Source organism: Sander vitreus, chromosome 2 (genome assembly GCF_031162955.1).
Source record: "Sander vitreus isolate 19-12246 chromosome 2, sanVit1, whole genome shotgun sequence".
Taxonomy (NCBI): domain Eukaryota; kingdom Metazoa; phylum Chordata; class Actinopteri; order Perciformes; family Percidae; genus Sander; species Sander vitreus.
This window is the reverse complement of record NC_135856.1, coordinates 18,939,689-18,962,090: the sequence shown is the minus strand read 5'-3', so window position 1 is coordinate 18,962,090 and position 22,402 is coordinate 18,939,689. Positions and strand designations below refer to the sequence as shown.

At 40.5% G+C, this 22,402-nt stretch overlaps 2 protein-coding genes across 2 annotated transcripts; both read right to left on the bottom strand.

Annotated features, from left to right (window-relative positions):
• Nucleotides 1-19: 19 nt before the first annotated feature.
• Nucleotides 20-11,506, bottom strand: hpf1 (histone PARylation factor 1). Its single transcript, XM_078259632.1, has 8 exons — nucleotides 11,390-11,506; nucleotides 10,045-10,228; nucleotides 6,787-6,973; nucleotides 6,435-6,533; nucleotides 4,453-4,606; nucleotides 3,885-3,972; nucleotides 3,594-3,766; nucleotides 20-322 (listed from the first exon to the last, which is right to left on the bottom strand). Exons 1-8 carry the CDS (start codon nucleotides 11,504-11,506, stop codon nucleotides 188-190), a joined length of 1,137 nt encoding a protein of 378 aa, XP_078115758.1. The 3' UTR covers nucleotides 20-187.
• A 1,634-nt stretch (nucleotides 11,507-13,140) lies between these two features.
• On the bottom strand, nucleotides 13,141-20,811 carry pde5aa (phosphodiesterase 5A, cGMP-specific, a). Its single transcript, XM_078271198.1, has 19 exons — nucleotides 20,269-20,811; nucleotides 19,230-19,310; nucleotides 18,984-19,064; nucleotides 18,686-18,775; nucleotides 18,385-18,537; nucleotides 18,221-18,288; nucleotides 17,901-18,049; nucleotides 17,442-17,617; nucleotides 17,288-17,338; nucleotides 16,634-16,780; nucleotides 16,116-16,244; nucleotides 15,393-15,487; nucleotides 15,096-15,183; nucleotides 14,359-14,459; nucleotides 14,193-14,270; nucleotides 14,023-14,086; nucleotides 13,864-13,938; nucleotides 13,483-13,566; nucleotides 13,141-13,344 (listed from the first exon to the last, which is right to left on the bottom strand). Exons 1-19 carry the CDS (start codon nucleotides 20,809-20,811, stop codon nucleotides 13,141-13,143), a joined length of 2,457 nt encoding a protein of 818 aa, XP_078127324.1.
• Between the last annotated feature and the right edge of the window lie 1,591 nt (nucleotides 20,812-22,402).

Below are 22,402 nucleotides of genomic sequence, written 5' to 3'. Positions count from 1 at the left end.
AATACAAAAACCGGACAGGTAACTATATAAAAAATACTTTATTTTACAAACAAGATTATCATTGAAATGGTTCAAATCAATGACAGTAGCGCCAAAACCACCAAGAAACAATAACAATGACAAACAACAGAAGACAAGGACACATGGTGGGAAAAGCTTAGAGCTGGAGTGTACTTCTGAGTCTTTTTTAATGTGCGGAGAGTTGGTCCAGGTTGTCGTGGCTGCGGCTGGAGAGGTGGGCCTCCAGAATTTCCCCAAACAAATTCCTTTTCAGGAGGCTGTAGGCCATGGGCAGAAGTTGCCTGATAACCTTGTGGAAATACTGGGGAGAGTCAGGAAACAAAAGATTAATAATGCATTTCTTTCTTAGTGGTTTTGCAACTTTCAGGCCTTTTAAAGCAGTGGCTCCCAAACCTTTTGGCTTTTAAATCCCCAAAATATAAAAATGTGTGTGGCAGAAATGTGTTTTTATGTCTAGTATATGCCATTAAATCCCACCTTGCCACACTCAGATTTATCCTGTGACGTATTGGAGGGGTGCTGAACCCTAACAAAGCTATTGTGAGGAGTGTATTAACTTTACTCTCGCAAACCCAAGTGCACCTAACACAATGTCACAAGACGCTGAGGAAGCACTGTGCAAAATTGAAAATACTGAAAAACAATCTGAGAGATTCATTCACAAAACATACTTTTGCATACAGGAAAGTAACCATATCTCAGTTGTCTGAATATTTGGTTTTATACAGTATATCTAAAGCTGTAGTGCGTAGTTTCTGTCGCCCCCATGAGGAATTCTAAGAAATGACAACACCACTGTCGGTGCAGCCACATGACGCAAGCCTTCTGTGATCGCACCACCCCCACTCCTCCTCTACGCAGTTGCTAGTAGCTCAAGGAGGACACGGAGGATTAAAAAACATGATGGACTCTTCAGAAGAGGTAATTATCTTGTTATTTTTATTTCCTCTTCGTCTCCAAAGCTGAACGTTGCGGTTGTCCTTTCTCAGCGGTGACATAAAACGCATCCCTTGAGCTTCCGCGCGCAAATGTCGCCGGACAGCACCATTTTTCAAACATAGCCATACTGAGAGAAATACAGAGAGAGTTTTGTGGAGCGGATAGGCTTGATTAGCTTTGTATCAACTCATTTGGCAATGGCTTCAATGTAATGGATTTTCATTAATACAAAATAAGGGTGTCACCTAAATTAAGTCACAATCTTGAATTTCGAATAAAAAAATGGAACGTCAACACTGCCACGCCCCCATGTCACGTCAGTCGGCTTGCCAAGCGGAAAAAAAAAGACACGTGTTGAAGTGCTGCAAGTCAGTCAACCTCTTCCAACCTACTACGTTACTAGGAAAAATTATGCCATAATTAAATGTGAAATGTAAAATGGAAATACTTAAATTAAATCTCAAATAGATAAAAAGAAATCATTTTATCAATCCTTTCCCTTTTATAATTTTCAATTTGACATTTTATCTTTTGAATTTTACGTTTTACATTTGACATTGACATTTTAAGATTCACCTTTTATATTTCGATTTAACATTAAGCTTTTCATTTAGAAGTGACAGGTGTCAATTTAAATGAGGAGGCGTGGCCCAACGGCTGGGGGAGGGTCTGAAACCACTTCCAGCTGACAGGGGGGGCTGTGAGTATTACAGGCCGCCGGTAAGCAAGCGATCCCGGCCACCGCAAGCTGACTGTCACCTAAGACTGGAGCTTCTAAGTCCGACAACATATCGGAGCAAATGTGCAATTGGCCATACATTTTTGTAAAACTGACCATATTCAAACTGTACACCGTTAATTTCTCGCATAAAACAGTCTCGGAATTGAATTTAGTGGTGAAATAGCAGACGAAAAAAATCAATCCAATTCTAGAATCTAGATCGGGAGTTTGCCGTAGTAGCAGCAGGCAACAACAGGAAACCTTTTACAATTTTCGTCTGCTATTTCACCACTCATTTCCCCACAACTTTATCTAACTATAAGCGCGGTTCAATCATGCGAGGCTCAGCTGCGGCTCATCTAGAGATTCGGCATCATCGGCGCTACAGCGCGTAGTGATGTGCCCCGGCTCCGGGCAAGGTAAGGAGACAGGCGCTGTAGCGGCTTCTCCAGCAGGCTGAACCGGCTTCTTCGTCCCCTGCCCGGGCCACATCGCTACCTGGATGTGTGACGGCTAGACGAAAAAAAGGGGACACGCCGAATCTCTATGAGCCGCGAGATTCTAGAATTTATTGTTTTTTTCGTCTGCTATTTCACCACTAAATTCATTTCTGAGAATGTTTTATGAAAGTTTTACAGTTTTACAAAAATGTATGGCCAATTGCACATTTGCTCTGATATGTTGTCGGACTTAGAAGCTCCAGTCTTAGGTGACAGTCAGCTTGCGGTGGCCGGATCGCTTGCTTACCGGCGGCCTGTAATACTCACAGCCCCCCCTGTCAGCTGGAAGTGGTTTCAGACCCTCCCCCAGCCGTTGGGCCACGCCTCCTCATTTAAATTGACACCTGTCACTTCTAAATGAAAAGCTTAATGTTAAATCGAAATATAAAAGGTGAATCTTAAAATGTCAATGTCAAATGTAAAACGTAAAATTCAAAAGATAAAATGTCAAACTGAAAATTATAAAAGGGAAAGGCTAAAATAAAATGATTTCTTTTTTTCTATTTTGAGATTTTAATTTAAGTATTTCCATTTAAGCTTTTACATTTCACATTTAATTATGGCATGATTTTTCCTAGTAGCGTAGTAAAATAATACTATTTTTAATTTGATCTTGCTTCGTTTTGCTTTCAATTTGAATTATGAATAAATATATCCTCCATAAGTTACAGCCAGTCAAAACATAGCATGGCAACTGCAGATGCAGGAGGCCCATCGACAGAACTTGAGCCCCCTCCTCTTTCACTGAAGTCGCTGGTGTGGAAGTATTTAGGATTTCCAGTGAGTTATGTTGACAACGTTCGTGAGAAAAAAAACACAGTTTGCAAGCTCTGCTATGTGTGTGTACCATATTCTGTTTGTTTACCATTGCACATCAGTCTAGCAGCTAGCAGAGATTCCTTCTGCTTATAGCTTAATCCCAACAAAACCGCACGGTTGAATTTCAGCATGCATGCACGTTTTGTAGCCTAAACAGAGCAGCTTATATTGGTTATATTAGAGAGAGCAACAAGTTAGCGGACTGCCGAGTCACCCTCTCTGCTCTCTGACTGCTCAGCCGCTGAGAGGCGAAGCATCTGCCCTCGGCATTGTCATTCAACTTTATTGATAAATTGTCAAGTTTCCAATTGACTGACGATATGTTATTGTTACATTATGTTGTTAATAAATGTTTTAAAATTTGACAATGTAGTGTGTTACATTGCAAACAAAGGTCAGATATTATATTGCATAAAAGTCTAGTCTAAAAATAAATAATAATGTAAAAATTGAGAATCGAATCAAACCGTGAACTTAGAATCGAAAATTTTAATCGAAGATGTGGAGAATCGTGACACCCCTAATATAAAATAATTGCGCACTATGAGTGTGAGTGTTAAACTGGCATTTATGCAACACTTTGTGAGACTCACATGTGATCCGTAACAGAAGAGGTCCATTCCTAGTTCATATCCCATGCCGTAGTCACATTCATCGTTGGCAAACTGAACAAACGTAATCATCTCCTGGAGAGGTCCAAAGGCCTTGACACGCTCTTCATCATTCCGGGCTTCAGCAATTGCCTTGAGGATCTTCTTGAGACCAGCTGGATATAGAGGAGGGCGAAAAATAAATATCAAGTAATCACTCATAGGACATATACCAGGAATTAAACACATTTTTAAGGTTTGGTATATATACGGACACACAATATATAAGCTCACCATCTGTTTCTGGTAATTCTCTGTATCCTACATCATTCTTGTCCACAGGTACAACAATGCCGGCACTGTGGAATGTCTTGGTGACCACCTGCGGTGTGACAAGAGGTGAAGAAATTACCTGCTGGTGTCAACTTGGAGCACTCTGGTCAAACATTATTTTAGTTTTTAACATATTACTACAACCCCTTTAAACTGATTTACCCACATTTTGTGAAATGATAGTACTTTGTGATGTGGTGGGGTTGGCAATGTGTCCAAAACAGTAATACGTTTATCCACCATGACTGTACCATGGAGGTTCCTTGAAAACCAAATAGAGATTTTCAATGCCTTGTAGGTGTCTCTGACTTAAATCACGTGGTAAACATAGCTATACTTATTGAACTATTGATATTATTATTATTATAGATATTGAGTATTGAATTGATACACTGCTGCAGGGGTTTACATTTACAGTCATGAGGGACAAAGCATAACATATGAGGTAGAAATTAGGAGCACTATGAGTGAGTTCTTAATACAATAGACAGATAGATAAAACCCCTGTTTATTCCATTGTGTAAGTTACCTTCTTGTCCCTCTGCTTCATGCCTTTGGTCTTCTGCTCCAGCGACAAGCCCAGAGTCTCTGCCCTGTCTCTCAGCTGTGCCTCCAACCTTTCCAAAGCTTCTCCCCCTGCTTTCTTGCTGCCCCTCTCTTTCCTTCTCCTCAACAGATACAGGCTGATGGAGGCGGGAACAAAAGGGATCAACAGTGGGTAAGAGGACATTCATGGAAGTAGACCGTGTCATGAAAAAAAGTCATATTCAATAATATGAAGACAATCGCAGACATAATAGGCAGTTTATCACAATAGGTAGTGTGCGCCAATCACCTTTTATGATCACTGATCTGAGCAAGCATTAAGTTTGAGAGAGTTTTGTGTGGCTACCATATATGCACGTAATGCAACATAATTATTTTATTTATTTATTTATTTGTTTACCTTTATTTAACCAGGAAGAGACTCATTGATATTAAAAATCTCTATTTCATGAGTCTCCTGGCCAAGACAGGCAGCAGTACAACCACACATACATACAAACACAAAATACACAAAAACACTAAAAACATAAAACAACTGAAACAGCAAATCCCTCAAAGTCAACCACAATCCTAAACACGTCAGGCAAAACATCTACAACCAGATGTGGCTGCCTCCAAGTGAATCAACATCCTCTTAAACGTGACCAATGAGAGCAGCTCATTAAGTTTCATGGATTTCTGTAACTTGTTCCATGTAGAGGGAGCAGCAAACTTAAACACCTTTTTCCCCAGCTCAGTTCTAACCTTCGGAACAGACAGAAGGAAAAGATTCTGGGAATGAAGATTGTAAGTCCCGATACTATTTACTAGGGCTGTCAAAAGATTATTATTTTTTTAAATCGTGATTAATCGCTGAATTTCTATAGGTAATCGCGATTAATCGCATATTTTATCACATGATTAAAATTCTATTATTTTGCATTTCAGAATCGTTTTTAAGTACATAATAACAATGGAAAGCAATTCTTGCCAGTGTATCTTCATTGGGAATCAAATGAATGCAAAGAAAGTTACTTTATGAACTTGACTAAGATTTGTATTTGTTTATTATTTATTTACTGTAAACAAAAGAAAAATGTGTGAATCTGTCATTATTGCACAATTCCTCCAAGTACCTAACTAAAAAACTAAAAATCCCTATCCTTACTAGAGTCAATATAGTGTGCAGTAATTTCTAAATCATTTTGATTACACACTGACGTCCAGTGATCACCGGTTAATGAGACAGCGTTTGCAGCACCTTGCAGCAGGGCTGCTTTCTCCGTGTCATATAGGCTGTGTATGCGTGAAACTACTGTCCCCTTCGACGGCAATGAGACAGGTCAGAACATGCCAACCGTAGTACGTCTTGGGACCCAAGTCTTCTACGATGCTGACAGTTCTGCAGTTAGTTGCCACCCATTTCGCAAGAGCTGTAGTAATTTTTGGGGATTTGAGTTTTCGAAAATTCAGAATCGTGTTGATGCTGTCTTTCTCCATCATGCCTGAAGCAGGAGGAAGTATCGCAGATGATGATAAGTAACGATGCGGCAAAGGGACAAAATAGTAGCCTGTTAGGCATGACGCGAAGCCGAGTGAAGTGTAAAATAAATTAATAAATGCCGGCATGTGATTAAAAAAAAATTAATGCGTTATGCTCGGCCATTAATCGCATCGCGATTAACGCGTTAATGCTGGCAGCCCTACTATTTACACTGATACAGGTCAAAATAAATAGTTGTCTCTATGTGCCTGCTTACTGGAATGCATACTCACCATTTGCTACTGGTGAGAAATGAAAAGTGCAGTGTCAGTGTCCTCAGTGTCACTGTCCTCAGTGCCTTAGCCAGATGGATAAAATGCCCTCTACTTTTCTCATGACTCATACAGATTAGACTCTATGGTGAAATTTTAATTCCTTTCTTAAACTGATCACAAGTATAGAAAATGTTTCTGTATGGTGAATATGTGGTGGTTAGTACTCACAGGACAGCAGCAAACACATTGCCTCCCATCTGTGTGATAGTGCAGCCTTTCTTGGCTTCATTTTCTCCAACAAACGAAGGTAGGGAGTCTGGAGAGTCTCTGGTGGATTTTGAGAACAATAGCATTCAGTAAATCAGAACTAATCATGCTCATGTAGAAACAGGTACCACTGTTGTCATACCATCAACCCCCCCCCCGACTAGCTAGATTAGTAGACTGTTAGTAGGCTAAGCCAAGGGCTCTCTAGTGGAAGCTACAGCATCGTCACACAAGCAATTACACTGGTTCAGCACAGATCCCACACCTTCAAAGACTTCAGATGGCAAGTGGCAACAACTTTTGTGTTGTATACCTGTAGTAGCCGATGTGATGCTGACTGTCTTCACTCCCCAGAAGGATGGTCTGAAACTCTGGTGGGTCGTATAAATACCTCCAGTGAATGTGGAAGTTAGGCTGAGGATTCTTGGAGTTTTTGTGGGCTCCTGCCAGGATGTCAAAGGGCCCAACCAGCTGCAAACCCAGTGTGTCTTTCAGTGCACCTATATAGATTAAGATGAAAAAAATCATTTAATGATACAGAATAGGGCTGGGACGATTTGTCGACGTAGTCGATTACGTAAATGCGTCAACACAAATTTTGCGTCGACACGTCACTAAATAAATAAATAAAACTTGCGTGCAAATTAATTAATGTAATGCGGAACTAATGTAATGCGGAACTACTGTTAAGATACGCGGGTTCTAGGAACACCTAATCTGTAGCCCCACCTTAGCTCTGAAGCTAGGCGAGCTCTCCGCCTACATGCAGTTTTTTGTACAGTCCAGTGAGTGAGTCAGAGCTGGCTAGCAACGAATATGGCGAGTGGTGGTGACCCACAAGAGTCAGAGGACCCGCCGGCCTCTTTAAGATCGCAAGTTTGGGAAAACTTCGAGACTGTATGCCTGGAGCCTCTCGTCTCATGCCCTCCCGCCTGGTGGTGTCCCCGCCTTGAATTCTTCGGTCTTCGGGTCAGTTACAGTAGTACATGCGAGAGAGTGGTGGATAAGACGAGGACTGTGTGTCGGCGTTGTTCAGCAGTTGTTGGGTATGTGAGTGGAAATACATCTAACATGCTAACGCATATCCGACGCCATCACCCAGATGTGCCAATCACTGGAACAAGACAAAAAAAACTGTCCAACTTCTCCTCCCTACAGTGCTTAACCAGCCTTAAGATACAACTAATTAAAGTTAAATTAAAGGGAGAAGAGCTTGGATGTTAAACAAGAGCGTATTCATTATTTTACCTACTGTTAAAAAAAAGCAAATGCAGGCTACTCTTTTTGCACTTGCTCTGTTTACTTTAAGTTTTTATTTTTGTATTCCTCCTGAAAGTGACTTTATTTTGTGGTTGGATTGATAGCCTACATCTGGCTTCAGGTTGCACTAAACATTAATTTTACAGTGCAGTGTTAAACAATTTTAATAAATAGAGATTTGAAATTTGTTTTGTGTAAACTGTTAATAATTGAGCAATGGGAAAATAATCGCGAATAAAAAAATTAATCGTTAGATTAATCAAAAAATGTACCGTTAGATTAGTCGACTAATCGAAAAAATAATCGCTAGATTAATCGTTTAAAAAATAATCTTTTAAAAAATAATCTTTTAAAAAATAATCGTTTGGGACAGCCCTAATTAATTATATATATAGGAAAAATACACAAAACCTATGAAAACTCAAAGAAATGTTCAAGAAACCAAATTCAATCGCTTCCCTTTACCTTGGTATGGTCAAGTTTCTGCATCTCAAATGTTGAGATTTCATGTTTTTCCTTCCTTCTTTAATACATCTGGGGTCTCATTTATAAACGTGGCGTACACACAAAACGGGGCTGAAAATGTGCGTACGCCACTTCCCACGCAAAGGTTGTGATTTATAAAAAACTAATTTGACGGGAGAATGTGCGGTCCTCCATGCAAACTCTGACCCATGCGTACGCACATTTTGGAGACAATGGGAATTGGCGACACAGATGGAGAGGTGGTGAACTGATGTCAGACTGCAGAAAGCACATGTGGGAATAACTAGTACTCGTAATATTGTCAAGCATTGATGCCTCACGCACATTTCTTCACTCCATATCATCCATGTTATCATGAAGATTAAATCCAGTAGTGTTATTTGCACTTGTACTGAGTTAGAATTGTTCCATAAACACCTTGTAAAATCCAACTCAAATCTTAATATTTAATCAGCGTTGTCTCACCGTCACATTGTCCGCTACGGAGCGCAGGAGGAAGAGAGATGGCCAGACTGCATGGAATACAGGATAGCATTTAAATACCCTATTTATTAGATAACAGCAGAACACATTGTAAATAACTAAATATCTGTCTTTAATACTGTGCATATATCATCAAATGTCAAAGTCTGGAAATACAGCCGTTAAGCTCTTGTGCAATCATTACCCGTTATCAGTCCGAACTTTAATACTGTTCGTGACAAAACCTGCACTTTAGAAAAGTGTGTTTGCCTTGACTTTCTTCTTCAAATTGTATCTTTGGGGGGGGAATACCACTAGTTATGCTGTGATTTTGGCAAGGTGTTAACAATCACTCTAATTGTTGTAAACATATAAATACTGCAGTGACCGCGTGCATAATGCTGCATGATGGCACTGCTGGCACTGCAGGAGGACTAACCCCCAATGGAAGAATCAGGAGAGAAAGAGACTTCAGGGACCATGACGATGACTGGCTAATATGCCGATTTAAATTCCCTAAAGCTCTTGGATCTATGTACTGAATTGGGTCCAGTAGAGAGGGCAACTTGCCGGAACCGTGCCATCCCGGTCCAAATACAGGTTCTTGCCACTCTGGGAGTAACCGCCTGTTTCCAGACTTTATCAATAAGGCTGGTTTGGATATAATATATAGTTCTGTTAAATCTTATCATATAGGTCTGGTATATCGAAGCTGTCCCTGAATGCCGAAATGCCTGCCATTTTGGACGGTATTATTAATAATGGTAGTCTATAGATCAGGTTTCCCTACACTGTGTGAGAACAGGCCGAAATTATAATTCAATTTGCAGCAATTCCCGAGTGTCTGAGAAGTTTTCTTTTTCCCCACCAGTCGTCATGATTCGGCGTAAGAACAACTGTCAGGGTCATAACATACTGATCAGCATTCATGAGGTGCTTTGCATTGACTTTTTATGGTTAAAAATGGGCGTGTACAGGGCAGGATAAGAGGCTGATTCACGTATGCACACTTATCTGTGATTTATAAAGGGAACATTGCTTACAGATGTGCGTACGCATGGTTTTATAAATCTGATTCTTTTTTTGCCGTATGCCATTTTTGGCTTTTGGGCTTACGTACACTTTTAGTAAGGATCCTGCACAGTTTTATAAATGAAACCCCTGGACTGTCTGACTGCTGGTCACAAAAAAAAAATAAAAATAAATAAAATCGGTTTCAGATGTCAATTTGGGACGTGTAAACTTTCAGTGAGGAATTGCAAGAACATTTTGACTATATAGTATGTTTAACAGCAAGTTGTTGTTCCTTGTTGTCCTATCAGTATTTATATAACAAGATGCACCGTTGGTGTAAAGGGCATACCACGGGGGCTGTCAGGACAAAGCTCCTTGCAGAGGTCCCAGAAGTGGTACAGATCTTCTGGCATTTGAAGCTTGTACAGTTGCAACATCTCGTCTCGTTGCTCTGAATCCACCTCTGACAATGGCACGGCTTTAGATTCATCAGTGCGGGCTTTCTTCAACTCCCCATTGCCTGTACCCGACTCCTAAAGAAACGTATTGTAGGAAAAACAACTACGTTATACACAACATTTTTCCTGTTATTTTGATGGTGAGTCTTGTTGTCAACTCAAGGGATGTTAATGTTGATGATTGGGTGTGATCTAAAATATGTTAAATAAGAAATAAATAACCTTTTAGAATAGCACAATCAAACTCAACAGCATCACAAACTACAGACTCCAAAATGATCATCAAGGTGAAGAACAAGGTGAACGCTAAATTAGAACAAAAACTGATCTAGAGCTGGGCAATATATCGATATCGTGATATGAGACTAGATAGTCGTCTTAGATTTTGGATATCGTAATATGGCATAAGTGTGGTCTTTTCCTGGTTTTAAAGGCTGCATTACAGTAAAATTATGTCATTTTCTGAACTTACCAGACTGTTGTAACTGTTCTGTTATTTGCCTTTACCCACTTAGTCATTATATCCACATTACTGATGATTATTTATCAAAAATCTCATTGTGTAAATATTTTGTGAAAGCACTAATAGTCAACACTACAATATCGTTGTGGTATTGATCGAGGTATTTGGTCAAAAATATCGTGATATTTGATTTTCTCCATATCGCCTTCCCTAAACTGATCATTATAACCCTCATAAAGGTAGGGTTTATCAAAGGATTGTTGTATTGGTAACAAACTGGCAACTGCATTACATATGGTTCCACTTTCCCTTTTAGGAGCTGTGTTCAGTGCTCTGCATTTTGTACCCGGCAGAGGAACGTAAAGGGATCGAGAGCGACTCCTTGGGAGACCCTCTACACAGTGGTGTTTCCTACAGCAGACTAGCCTACAAACGTTACCTAACTACAATACTCGGTTATGTTCCACGACTCAGCGCTGCGGACTTGTTAACGCAACAAACATCGAAACGGTATGTTATAAACGGGCGTGTAGCTGGTTGTGAACGCCACTGAACAAGCGGCTTTGCAGTACCCGGCAGCAGTGCTGCTGCCATGTTGTCGTCTGATCGCTGCTGCACACACAGCGTGCCAAACAGTTCTGCCCTTAGCGTTTAACAGAAGTTGCTTTGTTTCCATTATAACCACGCGCAGCACAGCTCCTTGCCAGGTAAAACGGCATTTAAACGGACATAACTGCAGCCCAACAGAGGGGGTCAAAAGATTGTAATATTACCTGACTGGATTTGGGTTTTCTTTTTGCGCGCCCTGTCATTTTCTTCCTCTTGTCTCTCCGACGGCGTCTTCTTCTGCGAGTCGGAATCGGCAGCAACTGCGCCACGTTAAAGCGCATCACTGCCCCCCAGAGGCTGGGTTAGCTGCAGAATCCTGAATCCTGAACCCAATGTAACAAACGCGTCACCCACTAGTACTACCACTGAGCTACACATGTTTTATCTTTGTCCTATAATACTAAGCGATCCATCCATACATTTAAAACTATAGGGATATTTTGTAGCATTTTCACGAAGGAAATGGCCATGGTGATGTGTGCAACAATAGCAGTGTATTTAAAATAATGTGCTTGACTTTTCTGGCACAAAGACCACATTTATTATAATTTTAAAATGGTTTGTTAAAAATGAACTATCAGACATCAAAAGTATTATGCTATGAAACTCAGAAAACACAGAAGGTATCTAATTTTCAGTGGTGATGTAAATTTACAAATGTGTAAGGCTTTATATACAACACTGGGTCACAAAACACCTTTCAGGATCACATGCTATAATGTACATGTGGGATCATACTGAATCATAATGTGCAGCCCCGGATAGTTTTGATAATTACTGGGCCAAAATGCTCTACAGATAAGGTTTGCAACTATACAGTAATGCATTACATGACAATGTTCTGTATTGACACACAAATGCAGCTATAGTATGGACATTGCTATTTTCTTAGCTTTGGTAGCTTCAGTCCATTTAAAAATAATAACACAGATTAGGTTACTTATATGATACAGCTCACAAGTTTGACATTGGTCTTAGGACAGGATATACTCTTAGCCTTATATGTGGGACACAACTGCAGCATTTAACTCATTCTTGCTTGTTTGGAGATGTGTTGCACTTTATGCAAAAAAAAGAAAAAAAAAGAAACACTCCCTACAAGGCTCTGACTATAAGTTCTTCACTATTTGGCAGCCCTTTGTAGAATATATATCTTAATATAATAATAATAATAATAATAATAATAATAATAATATACCTTTCGTCTGAAGAATAGAAGGCCTGTGAATCCCTGTCCATTACCCCCCATTGTCCTCAATGGGGTCTCTGGCACCTACCCAAATTTTTCCTGTGCCCCATTTATTTGACCTCATTGTACCATAATCTAGTTCTGACCCTACCACTTCTGTAGGTGTGTAAGTGTGCACTGATAAATACTCTATACCTTAGTGTGTGTGTGTGTATATATATATATATATATATATATACACTATTATTTCTAAATGTATATGTAGGCTATATATGTGTGTGTGTGTGTGTGTGTGTGTGTATGTATATATATATATATATATATATATATATGTGTGTGTGTGTGTGTGTGTGTGTGTGTGTATAGTGTGTGTGTGTGTGTGTGTGTATATGTGTGTGTGTGTGTGTGTGTGTGTGTGTGTGTGTGTGTGTACGTGTACATACATACATGTTTTTATGAGTATTGTACACTGTCTCCTGTGGGCACCATTGTATTAGCTGTACTGTATAGCTTAATGTGACATCTAATTGCTATGTGTAAATTGACAATGTATGGTGTTTTATTACATTTAACACTGTAAACCTGAAAACCCAATAAATAAATCATAAGAAAAGATTGTTGTATATCCCAACACATTAGTAGTCAAAGTTCTGATGTGTGGACACTACGCCCATATTTAGTCAAGCTGTGTCCAAGAGAGAATGGACAACAAACGGGTGCAGGTGGTTACAATTCCTCTTGTGTCTTTATCCTCTGCCCAGTCTCTGTCTGCGTCTTTTCCTCATTGTTTTTATGTGTTTCCAGGGCTACACAACTACTATTTTCACAATCTTCTTCATCTGCTTTCTCAGTAAGATTCATCCAGTTTTCTCTGTTCTTCTTACATCCCTTCAGCAGTGGGGAGCAGGTGTTGAACAGTCTAGATACAGCCTGAGGGAGACAGAGACGATACGATACGAGAATAGAACAGCATTAAGGACAATGTTGTGATTTTCTTTTCCTTACAAACAAACACACATAGGCCTATGCATGTTTGTACTACATGCAACACCTGCAGAAATAACACACCTTGTACAGTGGATAGCAGATGTCATCAATATATTCAACTTGCATGTATGGCAGTCGAGTGCTGTTTTCTCTGTTCATTATGTCCTGGTCAGAAGAGAGTGTAAACTGGCTGTTAGGACTATTTCAAAGGAGGCCAGATCAAGTGTAGTTGAACTAGTCAAACAAGAAATCACCCATGTTCCACTGTGACTAAAGTACCATCAATGTGTTTGAATAGTAAAAACTGGCTGTGTATTTCTTGTACTGTTATTAATTAACATTAACAAGGCTGCATCAGGGAGGTAAAAACAGTTTTGGGGATGAATGTTACCATAAATAACACTGATTTGTTTTTAACAAAATAACAATGTAACCGGACAAAATCCTGCTAGCAATACTTACAATGGGCTTGATTTTGAACTCTTTTTTCTCTTTGTCCCCTTGTGCGAAGAACTCCATGGTAACTAGCTTGGCAATCTGTTTTGGAGGAAAAGAGAGGTTAGGGTCGGGATGAACATAAAAATGATCAGAGATAAACAAAGAAAAAAAAATGAGACCTACCCTTTTTTGTTCAGGCCAAGGCTTTGTGATAGCAGCGAGGTCACTGGCTGTCATCAACATTGACCTGTGGGGTGAATAAATATCTTAAAGGAATAGCCCCCTGCCCCATTCCATCATAGATATCATTTTCATACTGTATGTCCCGGGTTCTAATTCAATTTAATTCTCACCTCAGTAAATCTTTTTGTTTCTCACTCTTCCAGTTCACTCTGCCTTTCTTGGCGAGAGAAAAGAACTCTGTTCTTCTCCTAAAAAGACAAGCAGAGAAAGGGGGTTAAACAAGACGTATAAAATAGTTGACCTACAGCTACTTTGACATTTTCTGTTTTAACATACTCCATGTAGACAGTTAGGTCAGTTGCGAGGATTGCCCTTTTGATCATGTGTAGTACAGTTCTGTGGTCTTCTGCAGAGAGACCGCTGAGAATCTGACTCCCCTGAGATAGGACGAGAGAGAGACAGCGACCGAGTAAGAGAGCAAAATAAAGTAAAGACTTTGACTCAATGACCACCAAATATACACATAGACATATATTGTTATGACAACAAAGATTGTCTACACTTTAACTCAACTTTTTTCTATTTCTCTTGCTGAATATCTGGCACCATTACAGCTTTCGCATAGTATGCCATTTTTCAAGAAACACATTTTTAATTTTGTCGAGTAAGCAGGAGCTATTTAAAGTATTGTAATTCTATATACACAATCAATCGATATCTATAGCAAATATAATACAATATATCAGTTTATCATCCGATTAATTGCATTCCATCTTAGGGTATTTGTATATAATTTATGCTAAAATATTTCTGATGACAGTAGGTGTGCATGTGTGTCATGCAAAGTTTGATTTAAAAATGAATCAAGTCAAAAAGACAGATAAAGACGGCTAGCTAGACAGATACAGAGTCCAATTAAGTGTGATGATTGGAGAAAAACAAAGTAGTATTTGATTTACAAGTGGTTGGATATGATGAAACAGGTAACGATTGTGTGCATACACAAGTGACTCATAGGTTGAGAAAAAGAGATGGGTCAAAATGAATGTGAAGATCATTGAGATGAGTCTTACAGTGTTGTTTAAGATGAAGAGGCACAGGTTGTAGTGGTGGTTTTCAAGAGAAGAGTGTCCATACAGCTGAGCTAAAGGCTGCTGACTCCTGAAAGAGAGAGAGAGAGAGAGAGAGAGAGAGAGAGAGAGAGAGAGAGAGATTTATATATTGGCTGAATATAAGAAGACAGTGACTGACAACTGACAGCATTACCAGTATAGTACTGGATAAATATACATAGCCATGGATTAGATGAATTCTTTGGGCAAATATATAAAATTGACTAAGCATGAAAGGAGGGGGAGTATAGTGTTTACCTTTCTATATACGAGTTACTGACTCCTCTGTGGTCAAGATCATGATTCAGAGTAGCTACCATCAGTGCTAAAATCTCCAGACGGGAAAAAATTGTCTAAAAATACAAACAGAAAGAGATGGAGAGAGAGAGAGAGAGAGAGAGAGAGAGAGAGAGAGAGAGAGAGAGAGAGAGAGAGAAGAAAGTTATTTACCTGCTTCTCTACATGAAAGCCTGTTCAATTTTGTGCAGTTTTCACATTGAACTCAGCCAGTCAAGAAAGAAAGGCACACTCACACATTTTGTGTTTTGTGTATTAGCTCAAGGCTCTTGAATCAAAGACGAAAAACATTTAACAGAGAGAGCCTGAAGTAAGAAGGCAACAGGGTTCACAAGTAGAGATTTAGGCTGGTGTGTGATTCCCACAGAAAGCAGCAAAGAGGTTTTGGGGAGGTCTCAAATGAATCCTCTTTCAAGTAATATATAGTGCTCTGTACTGGAGAAACCCGGCAGTCCTTGACACCTCCACAAACTTTGGAATTGAACTTAAGAACAAAAAACAAACGACAGTAGAAATCATCAACATGATGCAACTGTCAAGATATGACAGCTCCACATATTAGGGGGTGTACACATTTTACTGAGACTTATTACCTTTACACATTAGAGTTTTGGTAGTGAGGGCTATCATACATGCACATGAGCAAACACACACATACTGTAGACGCAGACATGATGCACTAACCTGGAGTTCGTCTGTGGCCTTGAGCATAGCAAACATGCTTTGAGCAGTGCTCAGTGCGTGGTTCCAGTTGTGATATGGCACGCTGTTCCTGTAACCACGTCTCACGGTCAGTACCCACTGGCAGAGACTCTGAAGGAAAGAGACATTATAAGAGGTGGTAAATAACTAAAGAGGGACCAGTAGAATTATCTGAATTTACTATGCTTTTCATTTTTCTTTGCTTTTAAATTTCAATTTGCCAACAGTGAAACACTTGAGGTGAACTACATCTTGTCATAGATCTCTCTCTCTCTCTCTCTCTCTCTCTCTCTCTCTCTCTCTCACACACACACACACACACGCACACACACACACACACACACACACACACACACACACACACACACACACACACACACACACACACACACACACACACACACTCTAAAAGAGAAAATATTTAAAAGAAAAAACTGAATATGCTTGCCATTTTTTCATACCTACTACTCTCTACCATGAAGCCTAATTAGGTCAGTTACCTTGTAATCAATGTTAAAATCCTGTACCAAATTGAGGTCCAGGAACATACGAATGGTGGCTTGAGTGGTCAGGTCTTCTGGAAGACCAAAATCAGAGAAATGGAAGTCTAGAATATTCAGTGATTCAACAGAAGGAATAGTGGACTCCTGAAAACAGAAAAAAAAAAACATTGAAATATACACTTACAGGCACAGAACATTCATACACCCACAGACACAACTAAATACACATGATTTATTTTTCTACCTCTTGTCTACAAGCAGGAAAACCGTCTAGGTTTAATATGGGTAAGGTCACCATCAGCTTTGCCACTCACAGGCAGTGATAGAGGCTATCATTAGCTGTCCGTTAGGATTGAAGACTATTAATCTGACCTGTTGTATACTGAGGGGGGATTACAGGACTATTGAACAATAGGGAGAGTGAATTAGGTGGTGAAAAAATGTGGCTTTAGAGGAACTGAAAAGGGGAGTAAGTGGTGCGTAAAGGAAAGGAAAGAAGATAGGTGAGTTTGTCTTTGTTCTTGTCAAAATTGGTTATTAATTACATGTATGATATTACATTAATGAAGCACAGAGAGGTCAGGAGTTGTGGCAAGGCTAGACCAGACTGACAGAAAGTGTTCCTTTCTGCCAAAGAAAGTCATGAGTCACCTGCAATGCTTGGACTTCTGACTCTGCTGCTGTGATGTGGTAGGCAAGAACCTGTGATAAAGAGAGAGAACACACATTCAGACATTGTAAGTTGCCTGAATAAATTCACTTGGCTGCAAGCTAAAGATGTGAGTAGAATAACGGAGTTACCCACCTCCTGTGTGACCTCTATACTGGCCCTCCGCTCCTCAGTGATCTGCACAGCCTGAGCATACTGCAGAGCCAGGCCGCAGTACACCGACAGGTCTTCTAGTAGGCGCTCATCATATCTGTTAAAGGCTTCCATCACATCTGAGTCTCTGCTCTTTTTGTTCATCAGTTGACAGACCGCTATATGACAACAAAGACATGGATTGAGGACAGTTGTGCAGCATAAGAAATAAGTTGTAATCAAACCCTTCCCTAATAGTCTTAATCACACTACTAGCTGACTTCTTTTTTCAGGCAGTCAACACCAAACAACATTTTGTATGTTTAGGTGTACCGCTGTGTTTTAGAGAAGGTACAGTTCATGAAGTCGTTTGTGGAAGCCTAGAGTTTGATATGATACCATAAGTGCAACAGAGACTGATGAATAATGTATCATGACCATTGTCATTCAAAAGAGACTTACCGATAACATTTTCAGACCTCTCATTTCTGACGGGGCAGCAGATTAGACTCTTTATTGATTCCTCAGAACTCTCTGACATATTGAGTGTTTTCATAGCAGCCAGAGTTCGAAGGGCAGGTGATTGGTCTATGTCACTGATGTCACGCTGCCTGAAAAATGACATGGAACCATTAACACTATGTCTGATGTTGTAAGATGAATAAAATATAATTTGGTTGATGTCTATAAGCAATTACAAAGTTGTTATAAGCAAAATTCTGTCAGCTATCGACTAGGCAATAATCATTCTTTGTCTTTATGAATCAAGCAACAGGCAGAACCTTCTGTAGATCTGGCAGGTTGATCCGAGCTCCTCACACTCCAGGTGGATCACTCTGGAGAAGGAAACCTGAAATAAAAATCACCAGAGGAACAGAAAATACTGTACATTAGGAACGATACGATTTGATCAAAAACAAAAACTGAATCAAACAGGATCATGCACCTGGTCTTCCACAACTGAAGTTTGCTGGCTAGGGATGAAGATGGTGCAGTACTGAGCACATGTGAAGGGCATGATGGTGGCAGCCATCTTACTCAGCAGAATTTCAAAGGAACGGTGCTTCATTGACAATACCTGTGCCATCTCTATCAAGGCCTGACACACACACACACGCGCGCGCGCACGCACACACACACACACACACACACACACACACACACACACACACACAGTTAATATTACCTTAGACATACATACATACATAGAAATAGGTAGATTTCCTATTGTTCTCTGGTGGTGTTACCTGACTGCGTTTGGCCTCTTGTCTTGAGCTTTCATACAGCTGGACATTATCCAGGACCATCCCCAACACATCCATATGATTTGACAGCACCTGGTCAATAAAATTCGACTCAATCTTACTGTTACTGAAATGTATCGCAGGCAGACAGCTATTAGTCACTTCTTAACGAAACGTGTACATTTATATATAGTTAGCATTAAAATTGGAGACATACATCACATAGCAAGTCATACACAATAGACAAGAGCTCTAACATTTGTTGCCCTGTAGTAACAGGCCCAAACCTCCCTTCCCTCACCTTTTCATCCATGTTGGTAAAAACAGAAACTGATCCATCGCAGCCATCTCTCTTGTTGATCATTATCATTACACCGACCACCTGTCCACAAAAAGAGCATGTTTTGTTTTCAAGCAATCTGTGTAATAACCTCTAAAATACCGCACTGAAGGTTCCAAATAGTTACAGTGATTAAGCATTAAGGCATGTGCAAAAACACACATTATACAATCTTGAAATAAATGAAAAAATAGTTACAAATGTTACCTCTCCCCTGTGGGCCTTGATAGGAACACTCAAAACAGTCCTAATCTTTGATTGATCGTCATCTAAGTAGAATCTGGGATCCTGAAGAAGTAAACAAAGGACACTTAAGTACATTACTCTGCAGACAAGCATCGCATGACTTATATATACTTACAGTAATTGCAACACATTTGTGTGTGTAAAACGTGTGTTGCATACTTGTGTGAATTAAGATCTAATGTAATTTGACAGCAACAGGCTATAACACCTACCAAAATTTTACTCTATTCATACGCCTGTTCACTACCTGGTCATTATTGTTCATTGACTTTAGACACTAGCCAGGAATACCCACGTTTCTCAGTAAGCTTGGTGCCCCACAGGTGGTTAGGAACTATCCATCCACACCGTCGCTAACTGGGGATTACCTGCTAACTGTGCTATACATTGACACTGTTTCCTAATCACATTGGTGGTGATGACAAGGAGTTGTACCTCTTGTAAGCCTTTAAGTGAGCTGTGCTGTCTTTTCTCTTCGCACAGGTGTGTGCAAGGAAAATTACAGCATAGTAGAGAACATCCCTATCTCAATAATCAGAGGTTAATCACGAGGTCCTAAAAGGATTAGAAGCTGGTGCGTCATCTGGGATTCCCTTATACACGCCCACACAACATAAAAATAACCATGTCATCGTCTAAAAACACGTTATCATGAACTGGGCGACTCATTAGTGTACAGTCCTCATTGGTCATTTAAAATAACATGTGCCTGTGGCCGGGTTGGCTCAGTGGGTAGAGCAGGCGCACATATACTTAGAGGTTTATGCCTCGACGCAGAGGTCAAGGGTACGAGTCCGACTTGTGACCGTTTCCTGCGTGTCTTCCCTCTCTCTCTCCCCTTTCTCACCTAGCTGTCCTGTCAGTTAAAGGCGGAAAAGTGTTGTGTTGTAAGCTTTCCTTAAAACACACAACAGACTGACAAACCAAGTTGTTAGTTACACTAAGACTGACAAACCGGAGTCATGAGGACTACAACTATTGTGTCAGATTGAAGGTTTACCTCTGATACATCTCTCAGGTTTACTGGTGACCCTGTAGCCAGTACACATCCCATGATACTTTTCACCAGCTCCAGGTGTGCATGGCTGCAGAGGTTGCCCTCGCTTAAGCAACCTAACGCTGTCGGGGCAATCACCTCCTCCAAGGTGTTCCTTCCAACACAGTCTTTCTTTACCAGAGATAGGGAGCAACAATCAGCGGCCAGGAGCTCCCCAGTGTGCAAGACAGCACCCTGGCAGAGCTCTGCTACAGAACCCATCCAGCTGAGATCTCCTCTCAGGAGCTCCAGCAGCCATGGACAACACTCACCATTGCCACAGGCTGCAGTATTTGTAGTAGTGGGACACAGAGGATGAGGAGAGTGGGGTAAGTCAGGGCAGGAAAGCCAAACAGGAGGAAGAGGACAGTTGGAAAAAAAAGAGCAGCGTGAAGAGCGAGGAGAGCATGGAGAACAAGGGGAGTGACTGCCCAGTCTATCTGGACTGGAGCGATCCATCCACTCAGGGGCCCTGAGATTGGAGGCCACGGGTTTGAGCCTGTCCATCAAGGATGAAATGTTCAAGTGTGAGCTGGTCGGTGGAGAGGAAGTCCTGCGATGATGAGCCTTCCTGAGGAGGTCAGAGTGGTCAGAGCTGCTCCTGGGAAACCTGGGCATTGGGGACTCTCCCTGTGGACCACTGACCCTGATGTCACAGACAAGACAGATAGCTGATTGGCTGGGAAAGCACAAATCACAACATGAAGAATGTCTTTTGGAAAATACATTTTGTGGGGGAAACATTGCCCTAAAGCAATAATGATTTGAGCCACATTGTCTTGGCTTACAGTCATAACATTAGCATAGAGTACTATGTCATTAGGCGCACACTTCTGTCATGACTTACAGTCATGTAGGACTTTTAAAATACGCTACACGAATTCATAGATGCAGTTATCAGTTGGAAAGGGTTTTAGTGTCAAATATCTTACGCGGAAGCTCTGCGTAAAAAGTAAGCCCTCGTAAAGTCGGAGTGGTCATCCAGCCATGCTTCCACTTGGTCGCCTTTCCCACCGCCTCCAAACCTGCTGCGCGTGTTGGAGCGAGGGCTCCACAGCGGAGAGAAGAACCAGCCCATGTCCCTCACCACCGGAGGATCAGTCACTGTTTCCCTGAGGTAGGACTTCTCTGTCCCAACGACAGGAGATGCCCCGGTCGTCGCACTGTCAGACTCCATGAATTCCAGCGCTTCAGAGTGGAGGCAGGGCATCCCCTCGCTCAGGTAAAGCGAAAAAAGATCGACTAAACTCAGATTTTTGCCTGATGAGTTAACGTTATCTAGGAGAAACACCTGCACTGTGGACGTAGTGAGGCAGACTAAAGTGACGTGCCAGAGATAGCGATGCAGAGCTCGGAGGCGATTGCGTCAAGGTAATCCCTTGACCTCTTACTTAGCCGATCTGGCGCCACTGGTTTATTCATTAAAGGGACTAATTTAAACTTCCAGAACCACTGGCTTTACTCCTTTATGAATTAGCTCATAGGTTAGTCCCCCTGTTTGCTCAGTGCATTAGGCTATCTGAAGAAAGTTCGAGTTTCCCATGAATTACTCTTTAGCCTGCTCATTAAAATGTAGAGACCTTATCATTTCACTTATTTCACTTTGTTTCCCGATTGTACTTCAACAAATAAAAAATAATAGCCTATCAAATCAAATTATTGGACAAAATTATATATACACTATATATATATATATATATTACTTTTTGTTGTATCAGTATTTTTGGTTTACTTGTTTCATAAAAACAAGACACAGTAAGCATTTTTAAGTTATAAACTGGTGGGTAGAGTTATAGCTAAATAAATTTACTTTAATTAGATTTTTGCAAAGTATTATGTTATGTGTATTGTAATTTGTATCAGTCACAGATTATTTTAAATACATTTTAAGGCCATCCCTACATTTTAGAGTTTTGCACCAAAACTGGCAAACAAAGTAGGCCTATGACCAGTATTTCAAGTATTTCCTTTAACCCCTAAATTATATTCTTAATATTACCACTCAGTGTCTAACTGCTCCCTCTGCTGGCCTCTTACTCCTTCATCATCTGCAGTGGGTGGAACCACGAGTGACAGCTGTGCTGTGATTGGCTGCTCC

Excerpts from the sequence above, each read along its gene's own strand:
- pde5aa (XM_078271198.1), bottom strand. The coding sequence starts at position 20,811 with ATGGACAGGCTCAAACCCGTGGCCTCCAATCTCAGGGCCCCTGAGTGG. Across the intron at positions 18,538-18,685 it reads AAGAGGCCAAACGCAGTCAG|GCCTTGATAGAGATGGCACA; the intron begins GTAACACCACCA and ends TGTGTGTGTCAG. Across the intron at positions 15,184-15,392 it reads AGTAACTCGTATATAGAAAG|GAGTCAGCAGCCTTTAGCTC; the intron begins GTAAACACTATA and ends TCTCTCTTTCAG.
- hpf1 (XM_078259632.1), bottom strand. The coding sequence starts at position 11,506 with ATGCGCTTTAACGTGGCGCAGTTGCTGCCGATTCCGACTCGCAGAAGA. Across the intron at positions 6,534-6,786 it reads CATCACATCGGCTACTACAG|AGACTCTCCAGACTCCCTAC; the intron begins GTATACAACACA and ends AAAATCCACCAG. Across the intron at positions 323-3,593 it reads TCTTCTGTTACGGATCACAT|TATTTCCACAAGGTTATCAG; the intron begins GTGAGTCTCACA and ends GACTCTCCCCAG.